The sequence below is a fragment of the Ochlerotatus camptorhynchus genome, unplaced genomic scaffold, assembly GCF_037179485.1.
Source record: "Ochlerotatus camptorhynchus isolate MF236.1 unplaced genomic scaffold, CSIRO-AGI_Acam_v1.1 ptg000165l, whole genome shotgun sequence".
Lineage (NCBI taxonomy): Eukaryota > Metazoa > Arthropoda > Insecta > Diptera > Culicidae > Ochlerotatus > Ochlerotatus camptorhynchus.
Genome location: NW_027040655.1, coordinates 1,770,742 through 1,793,783, shown reverse-complemented (window position 1 = coordinate 1,793,783; position 23,042 = coordinate 1,770,742). Strand labels below are relative to the sequence as shown.

The window sequence follows — 23,042 nt, the reverse complement described above, 5'->3', positions numbered from 1 at the left end:
AATTGTCGAAGCCTTATTCTAAAATTAGACTCATTTAAGTTTTTAGTTCACAATAATGATTGTGATGCATTTGCTCTTTGTGAAACTTGGCTCTCTTCAGATATAGATCTTCCTTTTTTATGAATTTAACATTATTCGACTGGATCGTGAGGATTCGCGTGGTGGAGGGGTACTTTTGGGGATCAAAAAGTGCCATTCCTTCTATAGAGTGAATCTTCCACAATTTCCAGGTATTGAAGTTGTCGCATGTCAGGCTATTATTAAAGGTAAGAGCCTTTGTATTGCTTCTGTTTATATTCCTCCTAGAGCCGTTGTTAATCGCAAACAACTTTCAGATATCTGTTCGGTACTTCCTGCTCCACGGTTGATTATGGGAGATTTGAATTCCCACGGTACAGGCTGGGGAGAACTGTATGATGACAACCGTTCTACTATGATATATGACCTCTGTGACAACTTCAATATGACAATTCTTAACAATGGAGAAGTAACACGTTTGGCTGGTCCATCCTCAAATGGAAGTAAATTAGACCTCACACTTTGCTCTAACTCATTATCGTTGGATTGCACGTGGAATGTGATCCATGATCCCCACGGTAGTGATCACTTGCCGATCAAAATTTCGATTGCCAGTGGATTCAATCCGTCGGAATCCGTTAACGTCGCGTACGACCTCACCCGTAATATCGATTGGACAACGTTCAAGACCGCGATAGAGGAAGCCGTGTCGTCGGTAGAAGGGCTTCCACCGTTGGAGGAATATAACTTCCTCTCCAATCTGATATTGGACAGCGCGTTCCGAGCTCAAACTCGGCCGGTTCCTGGAACGTCTTTCCGTAGGAAACCTCTTTCCCCTTGGTGGGACCAGCAATGCACTGAGGTTTATCGTAAAAAGTCCGACGCGTTTAAGCTTTTCCGGAAACGTGGAACACCCGTGAATTTCGAAGCGTACTCTTCTCTTGAACGTGAACTCAAGAGCCTCATAAAAGCCAAGAAACGCGGATACTGGTGGCAATTCGTGGACGGATTATCGCACGAAACGTCGATGAATACGCTTTGGTACGCGGTGCGAAGGATGCGTAACCGGTCTTCGAACAACGAGAGCGAAGAGTACTCAGATCGTTGGATTCTCAAGTTCGCGCGAAAAGTATGTCCTGATTCCGTGCCGGCACAGATGATTCTTCGCGAAACGACGAATTCGGTAGACGAGATCAGCCAGCCTTTTTCAATGCTGGAACTCTCACTCGCGCTCCTTTCGTGTGGCAATTCGGCTCCGGGGGCTGATAGAATCAAGTTCAACTTGTTGAAGAACCTCCCAGACGTCGCTAAGAGGCGCATGTTGAACTTGTTTTGTCAGTTCCTGAAGCTCAATATTGTTCCGGATGATTGGAGGCAAGTGAGAGTTATAACCATTAAAAAGCCTGGAAAACCCGCTTCAGATCATAATTCGTATCGTCCCATCGCGATGTTATCGTGCATTCGAAAATTGTTGGAGAAAATGATCCTTTTTCGCTTGGACAAATGGGTTGAGACGAACCACCTACTCTTCTTCTTCTTCTTCTTATTCGCATTTTCAAGCTTTTTTTTTTTTTTTTGTTTATTAATTTATTTGATAAGGCTCAACCGAATTAACTTTACAGAGCCGAGGATTCTTGGTCACTATACAATACATCTTAAAACTATAGTCAAAAGGTACAACACAATAAACACTTTATCTTCCGCTATCCAAAAAGCCTTCTCCAGCCGCTTCCAGTGGTTTCATTGTATGGCAAATTGTTGTACGCCAACGAGGGTCAGAGCGCGTCCATTGCAGCAATGGACGCAAAACGTGGTCAGCACTCACTCATCACGAAACGGTTGCTTTCCAAAGTCGACGACGCATCGACCGAAAGAACTGCTGATGAAGAACAATGAGGAGGACCACACAATGGTTGCTGCCGAGAAAACAGACGATCGCGCAGCACACATCGAGAGTGGCCTGCTTTTGTCGACAGCCGAGTGAACACTGATTTCAAGCTTATTGCTTAGCGCATATTAGCTTATTGCGTGCTCTCAACTTAGTGTTCTAAATGCACTTCCACAGTTATTAATTGAGAGCTTTCGATGCCAATACCAATACATGAATTTGTATATTGTGTGGCAAGCACAATGATACTCTATGCCCAGGGAAGTCGAGAAAATTTCCAACCCGAAAGATTCCCTCGCCGCCTCCGGCTTGGTAATACCGTGCCTTTACTGACTAGGCTATGAGGCACCTACTCTCAGATACTCAATTTGGATTCCGTAGGGGCAAGGGAACGAACGACTGTCTCGCGTTGCTTTCCACAGAAATTCAGTTGGCTTTTGCTAAGAAAGAGCAAATGGCTTCTGTATTCTTGGATATCAAGGGGGCTTTTGATTCAGTATCGGTTGAAGTCCTTTCAGACAAACTCCACGCTTGTGGCATTTCTCCATTAATGAATAAATTTTTGTACAATTTGCTGTCAGAGAAACATATGAGCTTTTCTCATGGAAACTCTACAGCTTCTCGATTTAGTTACATGGGTCTCTCCCAGGGCTCATGTTTAAGCCCCCTTTTGTATAATTTCTACGTCAGAGAAATTGACAATTGTCTAAGTGACAACTGCACGCTGAGACAACTTGCAGATGACGGAGTAGTGTCTATGACAGGGCCCAGAGAGGCCGACCTGCAAGGACCCTTACAGGATACCTTAGTCAATTTGTCTACTTGGGCTATTCAGCTAGGTATTGAATTCTCCACGGTCGTTTTTTCTAGGAAGCGTAGCCCAGCACGACCTTCCCATTGCTCAATTTTGGGCAATGAGAAGGCAGATTCATTTGCGAAGGTGGGCGCTATGGAGCGATATCGATTCGCCTATAGTGAATTTTTCTCTATTTATCGTCAGCAGTCGCTCGTTAGCTGGTAACATCAATGGAGTGAAGGGAGCTTGGGACGATGGCTACATTCAATTATCCCTAAGGTGTCGAAGTGTGTATGGTTCAAAGGGTTGGGCTTGAGTCGAGACTTCATACGCGTGATGTCTCGTCTCATGTCCAATCGCTTTTGTCTGAACGCTCACTCCGCTCCGTGCGGGGTTGGGAAACAGCAATCTCTGTGAATGCGGACAAGGTTACCAGGACGCTGATCACATCCTTTGATCTTGTGCGGAGTATCGTGGAGTCAGATCACATTTGTATGATTCCCTTCGGGATATTTTGGCTAGACGCGATCTGGAGTTTACGAAACTCATATATGTTTACTTTAAGAATATTAACCTTAGATTGTAAGTTTGATTAACCTTGTGTTAAGTTTATATTTTGTACGTGTGGGTTTTTTTTATGTTTGTTTTCAAGATGAATAAAAATAATTTCATGTTTTAGGATTGATTAAATATTTGTATTGTAAACCTCATTTCAAACCTCCTTCTCCCTTTTCCCATCCAAAAAATTGTAAATCTCCACTAACCTCGAGTCAACCGCGAGGACAGTAATAATGTATAACGAAAATGATAACTCGGCTCTGTAAAGTTTATTCGATTGAGCCTGTACAGATAAAGCAATTGTAAAAAAAATGAAGCGATGCTGAACAATATTCAACAATATTATTATCGACTTATACTTTACCGACTCCAGAATTGAATCGACCAATATATAAAACAAAGCTGCCAGAGGGCAGAGCCTCACGCCTTTTTCAATGGGTCTGATTTGGGAATTGATCCTCGACTGTTGGGGGTGTGTTGCTGCCGTTGTCTTCGTTCGATCTCTCTGGGCCACGATTGTTCTCATATATGAGGCTGGTTGATAAGGATGAAGTCACAAACTACAACTCATGTTTTCGATATTTACCTTGCAGGACAAGCAATTCACATCGCATTGAAATGCAATACAATTCGAGTCCTATTTTGAACAGTAGTGTGATTCAATGTGCAATAAACTTAAATTGATAGCGAATGATTATCAACATTTCAAAGTTTCAAACAGTAGAAATCAACGTGTTTAAACGTGTGATCTTTTTGGAGTTGGCTACCTATCATGCAAAGTAATCAAACATTGCGATGCTATGAAAGCTCCGCGAAAGGTATTGCAATAAAATATACAATATAATCGAAGAAATTATCATAAACACGCAGTGAGCTTTAGATTGTCATGGGGAACGTTGGTAATGATCAGTAATGAGAATTTGTATTATTTTTATGTTAAGATAATTCGACAAAATCACTGATATAATGATTTAATACAGCCGCCAATTTGCTTTCTCTCTAGAAGCAATTCAAAGTTGATGCAGAAGTCCTCTGTTGCCAAGTGAAAGGGATCTTTCAAAAACCATGATGTGAATTCCACTGTGTTTCTCTTGACGTGACTATTATACACCAGCTAATTCTGGCTACGTTGTGATAGTGCAATATACAGTGTTGCTGCGCAGGCAACCGATTAACCATATCAAAAAAATATCGGTTTCAAAGACAATCAATAACTAGTTTTCATGAAATTCAATCAAAAATTGATCATCAGCTGAGAAAATAGCTTATAAGTGCTTATCATTGTAAATCATAATTGTGAAAGGCTAGAGTGAAGTGAACTAAAAGTGCCTTACTAATTTCAATCTAAAATTCAAAGGACCAGTACCGTATGCGTGATAATGTTTGCACCATTGAGCAATGTCAAAATTGAAAAAAAAAATCTCAAAAATTTCGTTTTCGATTTTTTTTTCTTTATGCAAAGGGGGGATGTTTCTCAGAGTCTTAAACTATGTTAATCATCGATCGAGTTTCCACTTGCTGCAATTAAGGCCTCCACACGCGTCTGGAATGCACGGCAGTTTCTAATAATGTAGTCTGGATCCATTTCTCTCCAGGTACGGGTCAATGTTTGTCTGAGCAGGCCTTGGCCAGGTTTAGAACAGGCCTTGGCCTTCATGACGCGCCATATTGAGTAATCCAGCGGATTAAGATCGGGGCTGGATGGCGCCCACATATCCTTCGCCCAGAACGGAAGATGTTCCTGCAACCACTTCTTAGTGCGGTTCGAGACCCATCTTGTGAAATACAACATTTGGCTTCGGACCGTACTGTTCTTTGATCCACGGAAGAACATACTTACTTAACATCCTGATGTAAACCTCCGTGTGGACCTTGTCGCCTTCTGGAATGAACACCGGGTCCATTTTTATGCCATCGGAAGCCACCAATCCAAACACCATAACGCTAGCAGGATGCTTGGTCAGATACACGTTCTTGTGCTCGTCGGCCATGTCTTTTACCTGAAGAGAACTAATATACCGGTCGGTTCTGGAATTTGATACGGGATCGACGGTCTCTCGTCGGTAAACAGGATTACCGGATTTTTTCGCTTAAGGAAGTTCAAGATTTTCTTGCATCGTTTGACTCGTAGCTCCCGGATGCGGTTGGTAATCATGTGAGTTTTTTTTTCGTACCCTCGACTTCGCCCCGCAATCTTCCTTTACGATCTTCCGTGCCGTAAAGTCACTGATCCGGTGTTCCTCTACCATTTTCCTTATTGAACGCACTGGATTCACCCGAATCTTCCTTTTGATAGCAGCGATAACCCTCGGAACCCGAGCTGACCTCGGACGACCTGTGGCCACCCTCGCGGATAGTTGTCCTTTCTTTTCTCGGTCTAAAACCCTTTTGACGGTCCACCGGGACACTCCCACGGCGATTGAAATGTCTTTTTGCGACATTTGCGCGTGGGACAAATCACGAATACGCTGCCACTTCGTCATGGTGCAAAGCGAAACCGAACTTTTTGTCAGTACGAATCTCAACCTGAGCTAGGTTTAAAAAACAAACGATCAAACTGACGTTTGCGAGAAAACAAGCAGACCCGATCTTGATACCCGATCCAGGTTGGAACTGAATAATAAACAAATTCGCTATAAGTAAATCATTTTCTTTTATACACAGCCTACTACGGTATGAGCTATAGGTTACGTGCATGCAAAGAAAACCAAGGCATTGTATGCACAGGTGAAACGGGAACCTTATTTGTACGATGGTGCAAACATTATCACGCATACGGTATCTACTTTCAAACTGCTACATCTCGAAAACGGTGCGACTTTAGCATAATTTTACTCCGGTGCTTATTTATTGTAAATTTGGTGTACTTTCATTGTATAAAATCAAATCAAACCAGTAATTGGACCAAGTTTTGGATATCAGATTTTTCTCCATCATTTCTCCATCTTGACCTATAATGCAAATTGATGGCTTTTTTGTCCCCTTAAACATATCAACAAATAAAAAAATACAAAAAATCTTTTTTTGAGAACATTTTATTTGAAATAAAAAAAAGTTGGGTAAATTTTTTTAGAGTGCATATTTTTTCAAATAGTTTTATCTACTACCTGACATATTGCCGAAGATACCAAACCGATCGGACAAACAGTTTTCGAGTAAAAATTTTCTGAAGATAAGCTTGATATTTTTCTATATGTCCTTTTCAAAAATAAGGCTGGATTCCAAATGGCGATAAAGGGTGTCCACGATGAAATTGCCACACACAAAATTGATTCGCAAAATTCGAGTTTTCATCCGATTGCCATCAAATTTTCAGGGATTGAGAAATAACTATTAAACTTCATTTTACCATTTTACTCGTATTTTATTTACAGTCCATACGCAAATGCCCACATCTTGGCCTTAACCCCGGCCATAAGATTCTGCACAACCTGTGAATCAACCGTTTTTTTTGCATGTAAACCCATACTTTCTTCAGTTCCTCGACTGTCTTCACTACCTTAGGTCGTTTAAGAAGGTGCTGCTTCATAATCGCCCAGTACTTCTCGATGGGGCGGAGCTCCGGAGTGTTGGGAGGGTTGAACATTTTCGGCACGAAATTGACCTTATTGTCCGCATACCACTTCAGCACGTCCTTGGAGTAGTGGCATGAGGCCAAATCTGGCCAGAAGATTGTTGGGACGTTGTGGGCCTTCAGGAGAGGAAGCAGCCGCTTCTGGAGGCACTCTTTTATGTACACCTGTCCGTTCATCGTGTCCTGGGTCACGAAAGGTGCACTCCGCTTCCCGCACGTGCAGATAGCTTGCCAAACCAGCAATTTCTTCGCAAATTTGGACATCTTCTGAGCGCGGACATGCTCCGGAACGCTGAACTTATCCTTGGCCGTGAAAAACAGGTTGCCAGGGATCTGTTTGAAGTCGGCCTTCACATATGTTTCGTCGTCCATGATGCAGCATTCAACTTTCGTCAGCATGTTGAGGTACAACTTCCTGGTACGGGTTTTGGCGGACTTGTTCTGCTTCTCGTCGCGATTAGGGGCCTTTTGTACCTTGAACGTTCGAAGCCCAGCCTTCTGGACAAAACTTCGGCTTAGGTGCAGCTTCTTAGCCACATCCCTAACGGAGGCGTTCGGATTTCGGTTGAAGGCCCCAACTACGCGGTTGTGATTTTTGGTGTTGTACGGAATACTTTTTCCTTCACTTCTGGGCTTCCGATCGGTGGTCAACCGTTCCTCGAACCGCTTAATCACTCGCGACACCGTGGAATTCGCGATTCCCAACGTTTTAGCGATGGAACGATGCGAGAGATCCTTGTTCTCGTGATGAATGCGCAAGATTTTATCACGCACGAGCTGTTCTTTCGACTCCATTTCCGCGAGTTTTGATCACAGGACTTTAAAACTTGCAGGATGTAAATAATGCACTATGAACTAAATCCACCCAAATTTTCATTAAATTCTACCCAACGGTTAAAAAGTTAGAGCAATTTCATAGTGTGGCAATTCCATCGTGGACACCCTTTATGACGATGCAAAATGGCATTGTCGGACATAAGGCACGTTTTTTGCAAATTGTGTAGACCGATTTGCGAATTCGTAGAGAATTGTATGTACTTAGGTAGGTTCCGATTATACACAGAGATACCAAAATTAATTAAGTGGAATTAAATGGAAGATAACCTTTTTTGCTCTTTTATTTAAGCATTCCGCTAACAACCCAATTTCATTACTTCATTCATAATTGATTGTTTAAATATAGCTCAATAGAAATGCAAACTTTTGGAATATTTAAAACTATGGACACTTGACCAATAAAGATTCGATTTTCAACTTTTGGTCATATTTTCAAACTTAACAAGCTTTTCTATGTAATTTTTGAACAGAATTAAGAATGTTCCAAGTATTGCTTCCTGTGTAGTAGTATATCATTAAAAAGTTCAAAAATTTGACCAAAAATTCTTGGTCTAAAAGTTTTGTCTATTTTCAAGTGTCCGTGGTTTTAAATATTCCAAAAGTTTGCATTTTTTAAGAGCTTTGATAAAATATAATGTTTGTCCAAACAAAAAACACACAATTATGCAAAGATTTGCGCAAATCGGAAAAGGACGAGTTTTTTCGATTCGGCATTTTAGCGTGGAACTGTTCATTTACAGTTTTCAGGATAATATAGAGGCACAGTTGTAGTTCTTCAGAATCATTCCTGACCATCGATATGATTAGAAAATATAATGATTGCTAAAAAAAATTTCTTTTTCAAATTCAATTAGTATAAAATTCAGGAAAAATATTCAGTTAGGCTTCCACTTTTCCAAATCCGAATTGCCGGGCCTTACGCTTGACCCCTGCCATCAGATTTTGTACAGCCACCTTGTCCACCTTCTTCGCCGCAGAAAGCCAGTTTGCCTTGAACTGCTGCTCGCCCTTAGCAGTTTTTTTGGTCTTCTTTAGGTTCCGCTTGACAATAGCCCAGTATTTCTCAATTGGGCGGAGCTCTGGCGTGTTGGGAGGGTTCTTGTCCTTGGGAACCACCTGCACGTTGTTGGCGGCGTACCACTCCATGGCCTTTTTACCGTAATGGCAAGATGCCAAATCCGGCCAAAACAGTATGGAACAACCGTGTTTCTTCAGGAAAGGCAGCAGACGTTTATTCAAACACTCTTTCACGTAAATTTGTTGGTTGACAGTCCCGGAAGCTATGAAAATGCTGCTTTTCAAGCCACAGGTACAGATGGCTTGCCAAACCAGATATTTCTTTGCGAACTTTGACAGTTTCATGTGCTTGAAAACATCTGCTACCTTTCCCCTTCCTTTTGCCGTATAAAACTCCTGTCCCGGAAGCTGCTTGTAGTCGGCTTTGACGTAGGTTTCGTCGTCCATTACCACGCAGTCAAACTTCGTCAGCATCGTCGTGTACAGCCTCCGGGATCGCGCTTTGGCCGTCGTATTTTGTTTATCATCGCGATTTGGAGTCACTACCTTCTTGTAAGTCGATAGTCCGGCTCGTTTTTTGGCTCGATGCACGGTTGTAGACGATACACCCAGCTTATTTGCGGCATCTCGGAGAGAGAGGTTAGGGTTTCGCTTGAAACTACCGGCAACTCTCTTTGTCGTCTCAGCGGCTTCCGGTTTTCGATTTCCCCCCGATCCAGACTTCCTGGCTGTCGACAAATGTTCCCCAAACACTTTAATTACATTTGTAACGGTTGATTTGGCAACTTTTAGCGATTTTGCCAACTTTGCGTGCGAGTAGCTCGGATTTTCGCGATGCGCGAGCAAAATTTTGATACGCTGCTCTTCTTGCTTGGACGGCATTTTGACAACTGAAGAGTGAATTCCAAAATCAAAATAGGAGCAACATTCTACACACACACACCTTCAAAATAAGGGGTGTTCAGGTTTTTTAATTGCAAAATTGAAAGCAATACGTCAAGTTGATATTGACCAAATTTTGACCGTATCACCCTTTACCTAGGACACATCAATAAGTAAGCAGTGGAGTACCTGCTTCTACCGGAGATAAGATTAAAGTTTACCTAGCTTCTAAGTGAAAATGTACCTAGGTTAATATATATTCGGTAAGTTGCGATGACCTCTTCAGTCGAGTATTCGTACAAGACACTGAAGAAGCCAAGTCTGCACATTGTAGACGAAATACGCGTATCTGTCAAGGATAAGCAAATAAGGTATTGGAATTAACTGTAAATGACTAATCATTCCCTCATTCTCTTTATACAGGACGCCCACATTCATCACGATTGAGAAAAAAAAAGTTGTTGTTATCATAGAATTTAGAGCTCATATACTTGTTGTCTCGATTGCAGTATTCATTAACGAGAAATACTTCCGGGAAAAAAACCATAACAATGAATTATTTCGGCCTTGACACATTCCTTCCCGCAAGCAGATTTTTCTCATACATCACAATTTTCGCATGAAAATTAGCACCCATAGAACGCGGAACAGTAGCAAATTTCCTTCCTCATAAGTCACATCGTTGTTTTTCCTTCAACATTCTGTGTGGCTCTCCACCACCGCACCGTAGAGTGAATAATATCCTTGTTAGGGGCACGCTGCTACTGGTTCGACTGGGTACAGATGATACTTTCCGCCATATAGTTGCCGTTCACCTTACGAGAGCACCGCACAGCTTGATTGTGGGTTCTTAGTTTTACAATGTTCTTTCCCACCACAGCAGTTATAGAAGACATCAGGTCAGAGGACGAGGGGCGTTTCCCGCTCTCTCTCTGCAAAATGCAAGACATGTGAAAACACGTGATTGCACAATAAGGACTACTCGGCGTGTGCTATGCTGGCAGCATAACTAACAGCTGCTGCCATCGTTCGTCGTCGTCGTTCTTCCTCTTGGCGAGTGGTGGGTGATGATGCTTTTTTGCTTAGGGAAGCTGAAAGAAGCACCGAATGAAAACTATGGAACTACATGCCACCAGGAAGAAAGAATGAACCTGACAGCGGCTGGGGTGTGATGTCGAGAAAAGTGACTGTTCATTTGCAACTTATTTTTCATTTCACGAAATATTACGTGTTCCCCTTTTGACTTTGCCATACTCGGGCATCAGTTGTGCTAAATTATTTTCTTCACACTTTGATTTTGTGCTGAAACAGCGAATGGAAATAAATGTGTGACTTGTGCTGGGTTGTCAGAACAAGTAATTTTCTACTTTGATTTATTAGGAACCTCCAACCGTAATCATCTACTCAATGATGCAAATTCTAAGAATAAATGTAGGTACGTCTTAAAAGTTTCCATTATCTCCAGTAGTCTCAAAGAGTTTCCCAACTTTACCGCACTCAAGTGCATGGATCCATTACAATATAATTCGCTTATTCTTGCATCGCTATAAAGAAGTCTTCACCCACTGAAGATATCAAAGCGAAGCAAAATCCATTTGAAAAATGGATGTCCACTACTTCTGGTGATACTTCGAAAACCGATGATGTGCATCCACGGAACATTGCACTTAGCAGCACTTCCTTGAGTCGCCGCAGTATAATGTAATGTTGTTGGTAGCCGGATCGGAATATGGCATGGCAGTGCATTGTGAGCAAATCTGAATGGTTTGGTTGAAGAAAACGGAGCATAAAAACTCCCATCTGAATGGCTCTTATGCACTCTCAATGGATATTGCACAGATATGTTGTTTTTCCCTTTTGTCGAGTCGAGTGTCCCGGCACACATGTGAGTTGCCATGGGACTTTAAGAGGCTCGGCACACAGACGGATGTGTAACAGAGCTTACACTGATTCGTTGTGTGCATACACTATCGTTAAAAGAAATATGCACTATGCGGCGATGCCGTTTATGAGCTTCAAGTTTAGAATAAGGGTTTTGTTCTTTTGTTTCAAGATCTTCATTCTAAATTCATTTTATGTCGGAAATTTTTGAAACTCTCAGGGAATAAATAAACACATAGCCCAAGCAACATTGCAAGTTTTAAAGTGGTTTTAAAGCATGCTACAAGTCCAAATCATGGTCTACAGAACCCTTATAAAACCAAAATTGTTACTTGGGAGGGGAAATGCCCCTAATTTGGGCGCATAAATAAATTCAGCCATCGTCTAAATTTTCAATAGCGACCAAAAATATCCATTAGTACCTTCCCAATGACGCGTCAATCTAGTTAAAATTGATAAATAGCTGGTTTTTAGCAATGGGCCCAATCTTAGATTCATAGGCCAACATTAGAACCATTTCCCCTATTAGCTATGTTTTTACAAAGTTGGTTTATTCAACCTCCTCTCCTAGGCTAAATTCCCGCACCTTGGACTTAACGCTACCCATCAAATCCTGTGCAACACTTGCGCCATCTTTCTTACACACTGATGAATCCACGCTTTCTTCAAATCCTTGTCGTTTTTGAAGACCTTGCCCTTCATAATCGCACATAATTTTTCTATTGGGCGAAGTTTTCGCGAGTTTGGCGGATTTGCCTCCTTCGGTACAAAAACAACATCGTTGACTTCGTACCAACATTTTTGTATAAGGGGGCTATACACTCAGATAAAAAATAACTTTCTTATGTTTTGTTAAAATTATGAAAACATCTAAGTCATATTAAGAAACTTTGTTCAAGACGACAAATTTTCTATCTCTCAAGTGGACGAAATTATAGGGGAAAAATGGAGTACAAACGATAAATAAGATTTTTTTGCAAAAACATTTTTGTTTGATTTTTCCATTTTTTAAATGTTCTACAATAGCGGCGCCGGTGGTGTAGTGGTAAGCGTGATTGCCTCTCATCCCAGCAGGCCTGGGTTCAATCCCAGTTGGCGTCGGCGGGATTTTCTGAGGCATAATATCTCTGATCTCACGGGAAGTAAAGCCGTTGGTCCCCGGTTCATGAGTTGATGGGTCGATAGGTACAGTCCAGGTGTGGGAGCTGCCTCCCTGGTGTCGGTAGCATTGGTGCTCAGCAAGGAAAACAAGATCGACGGAAAACAAATCAAGGGAAAAAAATAATGTTCTACAAAGTTGTAATTGCTGTAAAATTGAATCTCTTTGTTTTAAGGATTTACGTTCGTTTATTTTTTTACATTATCTATAAGGGTGTGTATCTTCCAGGATAGTACACTGATAAACGGTCTACACTGATTGACGACAAATAAATAAAAATAAATAAATTAATCTATTCTCAATTTGCTTAAAATAAAATCAATTTATCATTAAACTCAGTTTAATCATATCGAATGATTAAATATTAATAATCTCTTGCTTAAAAATAATTATCTGATTTTGTATTTCTTTGTTAGAGGATTTTTATCTGATAATAAACACAGTTTAATCATGGTTGGTAAAATTGAAAGTTATCTTGTTTGAATAAATTTTAGTATTTTTTTATTCTATTTTAATCCTTTTTGATTCTATTTTAATAATTTTTAATTGAATTTTATTCTTGCCTGATTATATATTGATATTCTAAAATAATAAAATTTAATACTGAAAAGATAAATTTTTATCACAAGTGATTATTTAGAATTTAATCACGCATGACCACTGCCGAAGATCATGGCTCGGACTCAATAAGGTGAAGTGGGAATTTGCATACCTTTTAAGTTTTTTTTTTTTTTTATTTAATTTATTTTTGAGTGTAGGTATTAGCAGCTAATCTCAGCATTATTTTGATCAGCAACTTATGCCCTACTGTTACAAATACAATTCTTAGGGGGATCAAAGGGGATGCCTAATGAATTTTCAAAATAAAATACCTAAATGTTTTCAAATAAAATACCTAAATGTTTTGTTACGTTACCATTTGTCCAAGTATTTACATGACGCGCTATAACTTCACAGATAAAAATTCTGAATTTTAATTGTGATGTAAACATTCATTCACGTAAACTTAAATTTAATTTCACACAACCGAGCAACTTGTAAACAATATTGTTTACAAAGATGGGCTTTTGTATACAATATTTGCTACATTGCATGAATTGTGCTAGAACTTTACATGATATATAATGTAAACTTATATGAAATATGACGCTCCATTTGTGTGCATCATATTGAACAGAAATTTACACTACTTTTCGAACTGTGTTCGTCCACTTGAGAGATAGGAAATTGTTGTCTTGAACTTAAAATGATTTCATAATATCAATTTTAGATATCAATAGTAAAGTTTTTTTCAACGGAGATGTAAGTAATCTCTGTATTTGCACAACAAATCAAGGACCCAAAAAATCTTGAAAACTTAACGAATTAACGAGAATCGTCGAATGACTCTTACCCAAGCAGCACATATGTCATTGAACAGTTGCGGTTACTTATATTAAACTTATTTCAGTCACAATAAAGTTGCAGCAACTTATTATGAGGAATGTTTGCTGTTTGGGCACGATATTTGGTAAGAAAATGCGGTTAAAGTGGTATTAAAGTTTGTACTCCATTTTCACCCTTTAATTTCGTCCACTTGAGAGATGTTTTGACGTAGGACTACGTCTGTGATTTCTATATGGGGGTACACTTTGTGAAAACCGTAAATGGAACATGAAACAAAATTATGAAAGATTTTGATCGTTGATAACTCAGCTGCGCCTGGACCAATTTCAATAATTTTATCATCAATAGATCAGAAATATTCCTACGTACCTGGTAAATTTAGGACTATCATTTTTCAAAATGTCACTATTGAAAATTGCACGAATGTGCAACTGTTGCTGCGATAATTGAAATTATCACCGATTGCCTGCGAAAAGCGATTTCAAAGTTGAATTCCATCCGGTCTCACCAAACGGTGTTTATTCAATCACCGCGTGGTGAGTGGTGGTGTTCTCCAGTACACAACGAAAGGCTTCCCGCAAGCAGCTAGCTATGATGCACACTTAATCTAGCTCGGTAAAATCTTCAACAGCCGATTATATCGGTATTTACTTTGGCTGATGTATCTGCAAAATATCTGTTTGTTACCTGAAATCTCAGCAAAATGATATTTGTTAGCTGAGTCTCGGCAATTGTTTTACTGAATCTCAGCGAAATAAATTGCAGAACTACTCGGCTGTTGGAATCTCGGTGAAAAAAAAAATAAGTGTGTGGGTGCTCACAACCGCTGATCGGATTCAGTTCCAATCACCATGTGTGGTTGTGTCCGGTCGTCGGCATCAGCAGCAGCAGGAGGAAGAAGCTGCATCGCTATTGATTGGAATCAGTAGCTCTTCGTGAGTCGCTGTGGGTCATCTATTCCAAGCGCGTCATGCTAAAGAGTATAAACAGAGAGATCCCCGCTCAAATTCCTATTCCTACACAAAACACAAGCTCCTGCTGCACTTAACAAATAAAATTTATAATATAAGATCACGTAGTCCTACGTCACCATTGCATACAGCCCCATAGGGCTGTCCCTTATAGTTTTTTGTCTTGAACAAAGGTTCTTAAAATGACTTCATCATATTATATGAATTTTAGATATCAATAGCAAAGTTTCTACCCGGAGAGACTTTGCTGTAAGTACTTTCTGTATTTGAACAACAAATCATAGTGTTAAAAAAGGCCAGCAGGACCCTAAACTTCTTGAAAACTTAACGAATTAACGAGAATCGTCAAATGCCTCTTACTCAAGCAGCACATATGTCATTGACCTAACAGTCGTGGTTACTTATATGAAACCTATTTCAGGTACAATCAAGATGCAGCACCCAATAATTGAATACATTACATTCGTAAATGATAACCTCATATTTACACGCTATGTCTGCATTTTAGCACAATCCCGAAATCCCTACCACATTCTTCCACTAAAGTCCACCGTCAACTGGGCCAGCAGTGTGACGTGGCTGAGCCTCACGGAGGAGGGAAGAAACCGGAACTATCAGCATTCCAGTGCTTGTCTACTGTGCGACCACTACTAGCCGAGACCGGACGCAAGACCAAGACCGAAATATCCAATAACCAAGGCACTGAATAATAACAGCGTTCACTGATGGCATTCCACAATTCACATTGTTGTACGCTGCTACTACTGCTGATCTCTGCTGCTGAAATACATATAATATTGGTGGAATTTCCGAGTTGAACCGAGCATGAAATATGTCGACCAGATCAACACGGATAGAATGTGATAATACTCCTCTTCTGGCGCACGGTCACACAATACAACTGTGTGCTATAAACATGGCATTGCTTACCAGCCGACGACGACGACGTAAGACGTGTCGTGTGTGTGGGGAGTTTTCTGGCAGTTGTGGCTACTTCCTGGTCGAGCAGGGAAATAACGTGAGGGTGGATTTTTTTCTTCGCATTTTGACGGGATTTAGAAGCTAGTCAAACCTTAAGGAAAACTGCAAAGACCATTTCTTCACATGGTAGCATGTGATCCAGAACTTTTCGGTCCGTCTTAAGTTTGTCCATATAGCATAAAATAGTCAGCATTGATTTAACTTTTTATGTGTGCTCATTATTTTCATCCATATCTATTCTTGTTGTTTCAACAGTTCAACTAATGACTAACAATTAAAATACTAAAGATTTCGGTGTTATGGCTTTCTCAGTCTAGGGTAATCCAAACAGCTAGTTGTGCATTGCCCGACGTTTCAGCCGTTTATTGTGGCCTTTTTCAAGAGTAAAACAGTCTACCGTTTGTCGTCATTTTTTTTTTGTTTGTTACCACGATAAGCGTGTGCCATGGGACCGTCCTCCGGAAGATCCGGAACATCCTTAAAAGTAGTAAATCCACGATCCTGATCCTAGAGCTCCGCGTTTTTTTTATAAACATTAGGAACTGTGATGATAGAAAGAATTTGGGCTTGTGACATAAACATGGAACTGGATGTCCATAGGACCGCCCTCCGGATGATCCGGAACATCCGTAAAAGTGATCAAACCATGAAACTGATCCTAGAGCTACGCGTTTTTTTTAACATTAGGATCTGTGATATAAGAATGAATTTGGGTCATGGACCAAGATGGCCATCGGACCGTCCAGTGGAAGATCCGGAACAACCGTAAAAGTGGTAAACCCACGATCCTGATCCTAGAGCTCCGTGGTTTTCTTGAAAACATTAAGAACTGTGATGACAGAAAGAATTTAGGCTTGTGACATAAACGTGAACCTGGATGTCCATGGGACCGTCCTCCGAAAGATCCGGAACATTCGTGAAAGTGGAAAATTAACGAAACTGATCCTAGAGCTCCGTGGTTTTCTTGAAAACGTTAGGAACTTTGATATTAGAATGATTTTGGGATCGTGACATAAACATGGACCCAGATAGCCATCGGAACGTCCTCCGGAAGATCCGAAAAATCCGTAAAAGTGGTCAATGTATGGAACTGATCCTACAGCTGCACGTTTTTTTTTTTCGAAAACACTTGGAACTGTCATATATACATCAATTTGCAGTCGTGACATAAACATGTACCCAGAAGGCCATGGGACCGTTCTCCGCAAGATCTAGAACATCTTTAAAAATGGTCAATGCTCGAAACTGATCCTAGAGTTCTACGGTTTTTTTGAAAGTATGTGGAACTGCGATATAAGAAATATTTTGGGGTCATGACATAAACATGGGCCCAAATGGCCATGGGGCCATCCTCTGGTAATTCCAGAACATCCATAAAAGAGATTAATCAATGAAACTGATCCTAGAGCTCCGCAGTTTTTTTCAAAAAACATTAGGAACTGTGATATAAGAATGAATTTGTGATCGTGACTTAAACATGATAGATAGCCATGGGACCGTCGTCCGGAAGATCAACAACATCCGTAAAATGGTCACTTCATAAAATTGAGAGGTGGAAGCATTACTATGACGAGCACCTCAACGGTGATGCAGCAGAAAACGAAGGTGGCACGGCAACAGACCTTGGAGCACGTGCAGAAGACGACAGGCTACTGGCCCCTGATCTTCAAGAAGTTGAACAACAGAGAAGAACAACAAAGTGAGCTATTAAAATACGGTGGTGAAGCACTGGCTAGAGCGCTGCACTGGGTAATTGCCAAGATTTGGGAGGAGGGGATATTACCGGAGGAGTGAAGCAAGGTGTTGTATGCCCAATCTACAAAAAGGGCGACAAGTTGGTTTGCTGCAACTACCGCGCGATCACACTGCTGAGCGCCGCTTACAAGGTACTCTCCCAAATTATACGCCACCGCCTGTCACCATTTGCAAGAGATTTCTTGGGCAATACCAGCAGGGATTCATGGGTTCATATTCGCGATCCGGCAGGTTCTGCAGAAATGCCACAAATACAACTTGCTTACACATCATTTGTTCATCGATTTCAAATCCGCATACGACACAATCGATCGTTATCAGCTATGGCAGATTATGCACGAGTACGGATTTCCAGATAAACTGACGCAATTGGTCAAGGCAACGATGGATCAAGTGATATGCGTTGTTTGAGTATTGGGGACAGGTGATGGACTTTCGTGTCTGTTATTCAACATCGCGTTAGAATGTGTGATCAGAAAAGCAGGGATAAACACGAGTCGCACGATTTTCAGGAAGTACATCCAGCTTCTTGGCTTCGCCGATGACATCGACATCATGGCACGGAACTTTGAGACGAAGGCGGAAACGTACATCAGACTGAAGGCGGAAACGTACATCAGACTGAAGGCTGAAGCTAGGTGGATTGGACTTGCCATCAACGTATTAAACACAAAATACATGAAAGGAAGAGGTTCAAGGGAAGACAATGTTAGCCTCCCACCCCGAGTTCAGATTGACGGTGACGAAATCGAGGTGGTCGATGAGTTCGTGTATTTGGGCTCACTGGTGACCGTGGAAAATGATACCAGCAGAGAATTTCAAAGACGCATTATGGCAGGGAATCGTGCCTACATTGGACTCCGGAGGACGCTCCGGTCGAATAAAATTAGTCTCGAAGTTGACTATCTAAAAGACGCTGATTAGACCGGTGGTCGTCTACAGCCACGAGACCTTGACTATGCTCGTGGAGGACAAACGCGCCCTTGGATGACGGAACGTGGAGGAAGCGAATGAACCAAGAATTGCACCTGCTGTTGGAAGAACCATCCATCGTTGACATTGCAAAAATTGGGCGACTACGGTAGGCTGGGCATGTCGTAAGAATGTCGCACGACGACGCAGTGAACAAGAAGAAGAGGCGCGCAGCGGGCAAGGTGGATCGACCAAGTAGAAGGCGACCTGCGGACCATTCGCCGACTACGAGGCTGGTGAAGTCTGGCCATGGATCGAGCAGAGTGGATACGACTTCTTCGAACAGCAGAGGACAACAAGATCTTAGCCCGATTGCAAGCCATAAAATTGATCCAAGAACGAAAAACCGTGGAACTGCGATATTAGAATGAATTTGGAGTCTTAACATAAACATGGAACCGAATGACCATGGGACAATCCTCCGGAAGATCCGTAAAAATGGTCCATCCATGATACTGTTTCTAGAGCTCCGTAGTTTTGTCGAAAACACTTCTAACTGTGATATATGAAAGAATTTAGGGTCGAGACATCAACATGAACCTGGATGGCCATTGGAACGTCCTCCAGAAGATTCTGTACATCCGTAAAAGTGGATCATCGATGAAACTGTGAAAAAACCGTGGTTTTTTTTTCAAAAACTCTTGGAACTGCGATTTTAGATAGAATTTAGGGTTGTGACATAAACATGGATCCAGATGACCATGAGACTGTGCTCCAAAAGATCCGGAACATCCGTAATTTTATTATACTGTGAAACTGATCCTAGAGCTCTGCAGTTCTTTTTTAAACACTGTGATACGACTGTGAAACTTCTGGATCACTTTTACGGATGTTCCGTATCTTCCGGAGGACGGTCCTATGGCCATCCTGGTCCGTGTTTTTTTTTATCTTTATTAAGGAGACTTTCAGCTCTGGGCTGGTTCGTCTCCAGTACGTGTTTATGTCATGACCCCGAATTCATTCTTATATCACAGACCCTAATGTTAAAAAAAAAACGCGTAGCTCTAGGATCAGTTTCATGGATTGATCACTTTTACGGATGTTCCGGGTCATCCGGAGGACGGTCCTATGGACATCCAGGTTCATATTTATGTCACAAGCCCAAATTCTTTCTATCATCACAGTTCCTAATGTTTATAAAAAAAACGCGGAGCTCTAGCATCAGGATCTTGGATTTACTACTTTTACGGATGTTCCGGATCTTCCGGAGGACGGTCCAATGGCCATCTTGGTCCATGACCCAAATCCATTCTTATATCACAGATCCTAATGTTAAAAAAAACACGAAGCTCTAGGATCAGTTTCATGGATTGTCCACTTTTACGGATGTTCCGGATCTTCCGGAGGACGGTCTCATGGCCATCGAGGTACATGTTTTTGTCACGACCCCAAATATTTGTGTATATCACAGTTCCTAATGTTTTCAAAAAAACCGCAGAGCTCTAGGATCAGGATCATGGATTGACCATTTTTATGGATGTGCCGGATTTTTCGAGGACCGTTCCGTTGTCTCCAAGATCCATATATAGGAACCATGACTTTATTATGGCTAATTGTGAACATTTGTACCCATTAATCTAAATTACAGATCTTGCGCCACTTGCAAAACCCTACAAACACACCTTTCAAAAAAACGTGTAACAACTCTTTTCGCTTTTTAAAAAAGTAGACGACTCTATTTTCAAGTTTTTTGCAATGAAAATCATCTAGAAATCCTAGTAATTCTAAAGGTACCACAATTTTTGAAATTCATTAAGAAATGGCTAAGTTGAGCCATTGCAAACTTGCCGTTACACGTTTTTCGGAGGCTTCGTAGTCGGCGTAAAGTTTTTTACCCACCGTATTCGGAGTGTTAACTGAATCTCAGCAAACAAATGAAATGTTTGCTGAGATCTCAGTAAAACTTTTTTTGCCCAGATTTGCGCAGCCGAGCTCGGTAGAAAAAAAAACTAAGTGTGTAGACTGAGAAAGCCATTAAAACGAAATTAAAATACTATTAGATAATTTTAGACTATATGGAACATCTTGTCACAGAGAACAGACATGGAGGCTCGAACAAAATTTCTCTAAAAACTTGTGTAAAGATTCCTATTTGACTTAAGCGCCACTAACGGCGACTTCTCCACCTAAAAATCCTCTTTGACAACATGATGGCGCTGGCATTGCACAAATTACACTAGACACTAAGTGCTAGTAGCGCCAAGTGGCAATTTTCAACAGAAAATTTATCGATACTAGCGCCAAAGTGGAAAATTTATAGAGAAAATCAGGAGATGCTAACACCACGTAACGGCGACGTTCCCACTTATTTTACACAAGTTTCTGATCGAGCTTGAACGTCTGTTCTCTGTGATCTTGTGTAGCCCAGATTTTTGGCGTAAACGTGTACAATTCTCACGTATGCTATAGCTCGAGATTCTGAACAGGTAGAAAATTACTGTCTTCGAAAAAGTTGTTCGTGAGGTCAATGCCTATTCCTTGGTGCACAATAGTTCAGAATTTTCACACTACACGAGAAATTCTCGCATATAAAATATCACGAGATCCTGACCAAATAGAATATTCCTTTCTTCGGCAAAGTTGTTCAGGGGGGCAAGGCCTTTTGGTTGGTGGACAGAAATTCATTTTTTTTTCTACATAATTGCGCTTGTATACACGTGCAATCCTCGCATTAGATATATTTCGAGACCTGCTAAACTGTCATTGGCAAAATTGTCCAAGAGATCAAAACTTTTTCGTTGGTCGACGTGAAATCTTCGCATATATAATATCTCAAGATCCTGAACAGCTAGAAATTTACTGTGTTTGGCAAAGCTGTTAAGGAGATAAAGATCTTTTGGCTGATGAACAGTAGTTCAGAAATTGTTGGGCAATTCTCGCATATCAAATATCATAAAATGAAAATACAATTTACATCAGCCTAAGTGGGATAAGACAAATATATTCTGGTTTTCTTTAACTGATGAAGATTTTCATGCAGATTTGTGGATACATAAATTGGAGTAAGTGGAGTCCACTTGTATACCTCTGATAAATTAGTGGTAACACGTATCTCAGATGGAAAACATTATCTTAAAAGATCAATATCGCTGAATCTGCCACCAAATTAATGTTTAGAGTCTCCCTTTCATTCTAGGCTAGTTCCAAAATGTCTTATCGAGGGGTCTAGAACAAAAAAAAACTGTATTTACGTGTGCACGGAAAACGAGACTAACTCAGAGAGTTAGGCTCTTTTGCTCAGTTGAATGGAGACATTTATAAAACCGTACACTCCCGATCATAAGTTTAAGGACACCCCCTAAAAACGTCCAATTTTCGTTCTTTTTAGAACATTTGAAAAATTTTGATTGGAAATTCGAATAGGCAAATGGCTCAATACCATTTTCTATACCATTCAAATAACCTGAGGAGATCAAAAATTTGACGTAAAATGAGAGAGCTTTGAACAAAACACATTTGCATGTTTACCATCCGGAAGAACTTTACCGCATGTACAACTTTGACGATGACAGTTACCTTCTGACCTTAAGCTATAGCATATACAAATATTTTACATGCACACTAGCGCCGCATACCAAAAATATTCTGAACTATTTACTGTTCACCAGCAAAACAGCTTTGATCTCCTAAACAACTTTGCCGAAGACAGTAATTTTCTAGCTGTTCGGGATCTCAAGCTGTAGCATATATGATGATTGCACATGTATACTAACGCAGCGCAGTGAGAAAATTCTGAACTACTGTTCACCAGCCAAAAGACCTTGACCTCCTGAACAACTTTGCCCAAGACAGTATTTGGTCAGGATCTCGAGATATTTTATGCGTGAAAATTTCACGTGTATATTAGCGCCGCGTAGTGAGAAAATTCTGAAACTTTGTGCACTAAAAAATAGGGTTTAACCTCCTGAACAATTTTGTTTAAGACAGTAACTTTCTATCTGGTCAGGATCTCGATATATATTACAGGCGAGAATTGCACATTTCACTAGCGCTACGTAGTGAGAAAATTTTGAACAACTGTCCACGAGCAAAAATGTTGTGATATCCTGAACAACTTTGCCGACGACTGTAATTTTCTATTTGATCAAGAACTTGAGATATTTTATATGGGAGAATTTCACATGTATACTAGCACCATGAAGTGAGAAAATTCTGAACTACTGTCCACCAGCCAAAAGACCTTGACCTCCTGAACAACTTTGTCGTAGACAGTAACTTTTTTATCTGATCAGGATCTCGAGCTATTAAATATGCGAGAAAGGCACGTATATATACTAGCGTGGCATAGTGAGAAAATTATGAACTATTGTCACCCAACAAAAAGATCTTGACTTCCCAAAAAAATTTGCCGAATACATTTACTTTCT

General features: G+C 40.7%; 1 protein-coding gene across 1 annotated transcript in view; it reads right to left on the bottom strand.

Moving 5' to 3' along the window:
• Positions 1–189: 189 nt before the first annotated feature.
• The window catches only part of LOC135701500 (transmembrane protein 62-like), a 71,293-nt gene continuing 48,440 nt past the window's right edge, over positions 190–23,042 (bottom strand). The window contains exon 4 of the mRNA XM_065222314.1: positions 190–399. Coding sequence (XP_065078386.1) covers positions 369–399 — 31 coding nt within the window. The 3' untranslated portion in view covers positions 190–368. The remainder of the gene's footprint in view (positions 400–23,042) is intronic.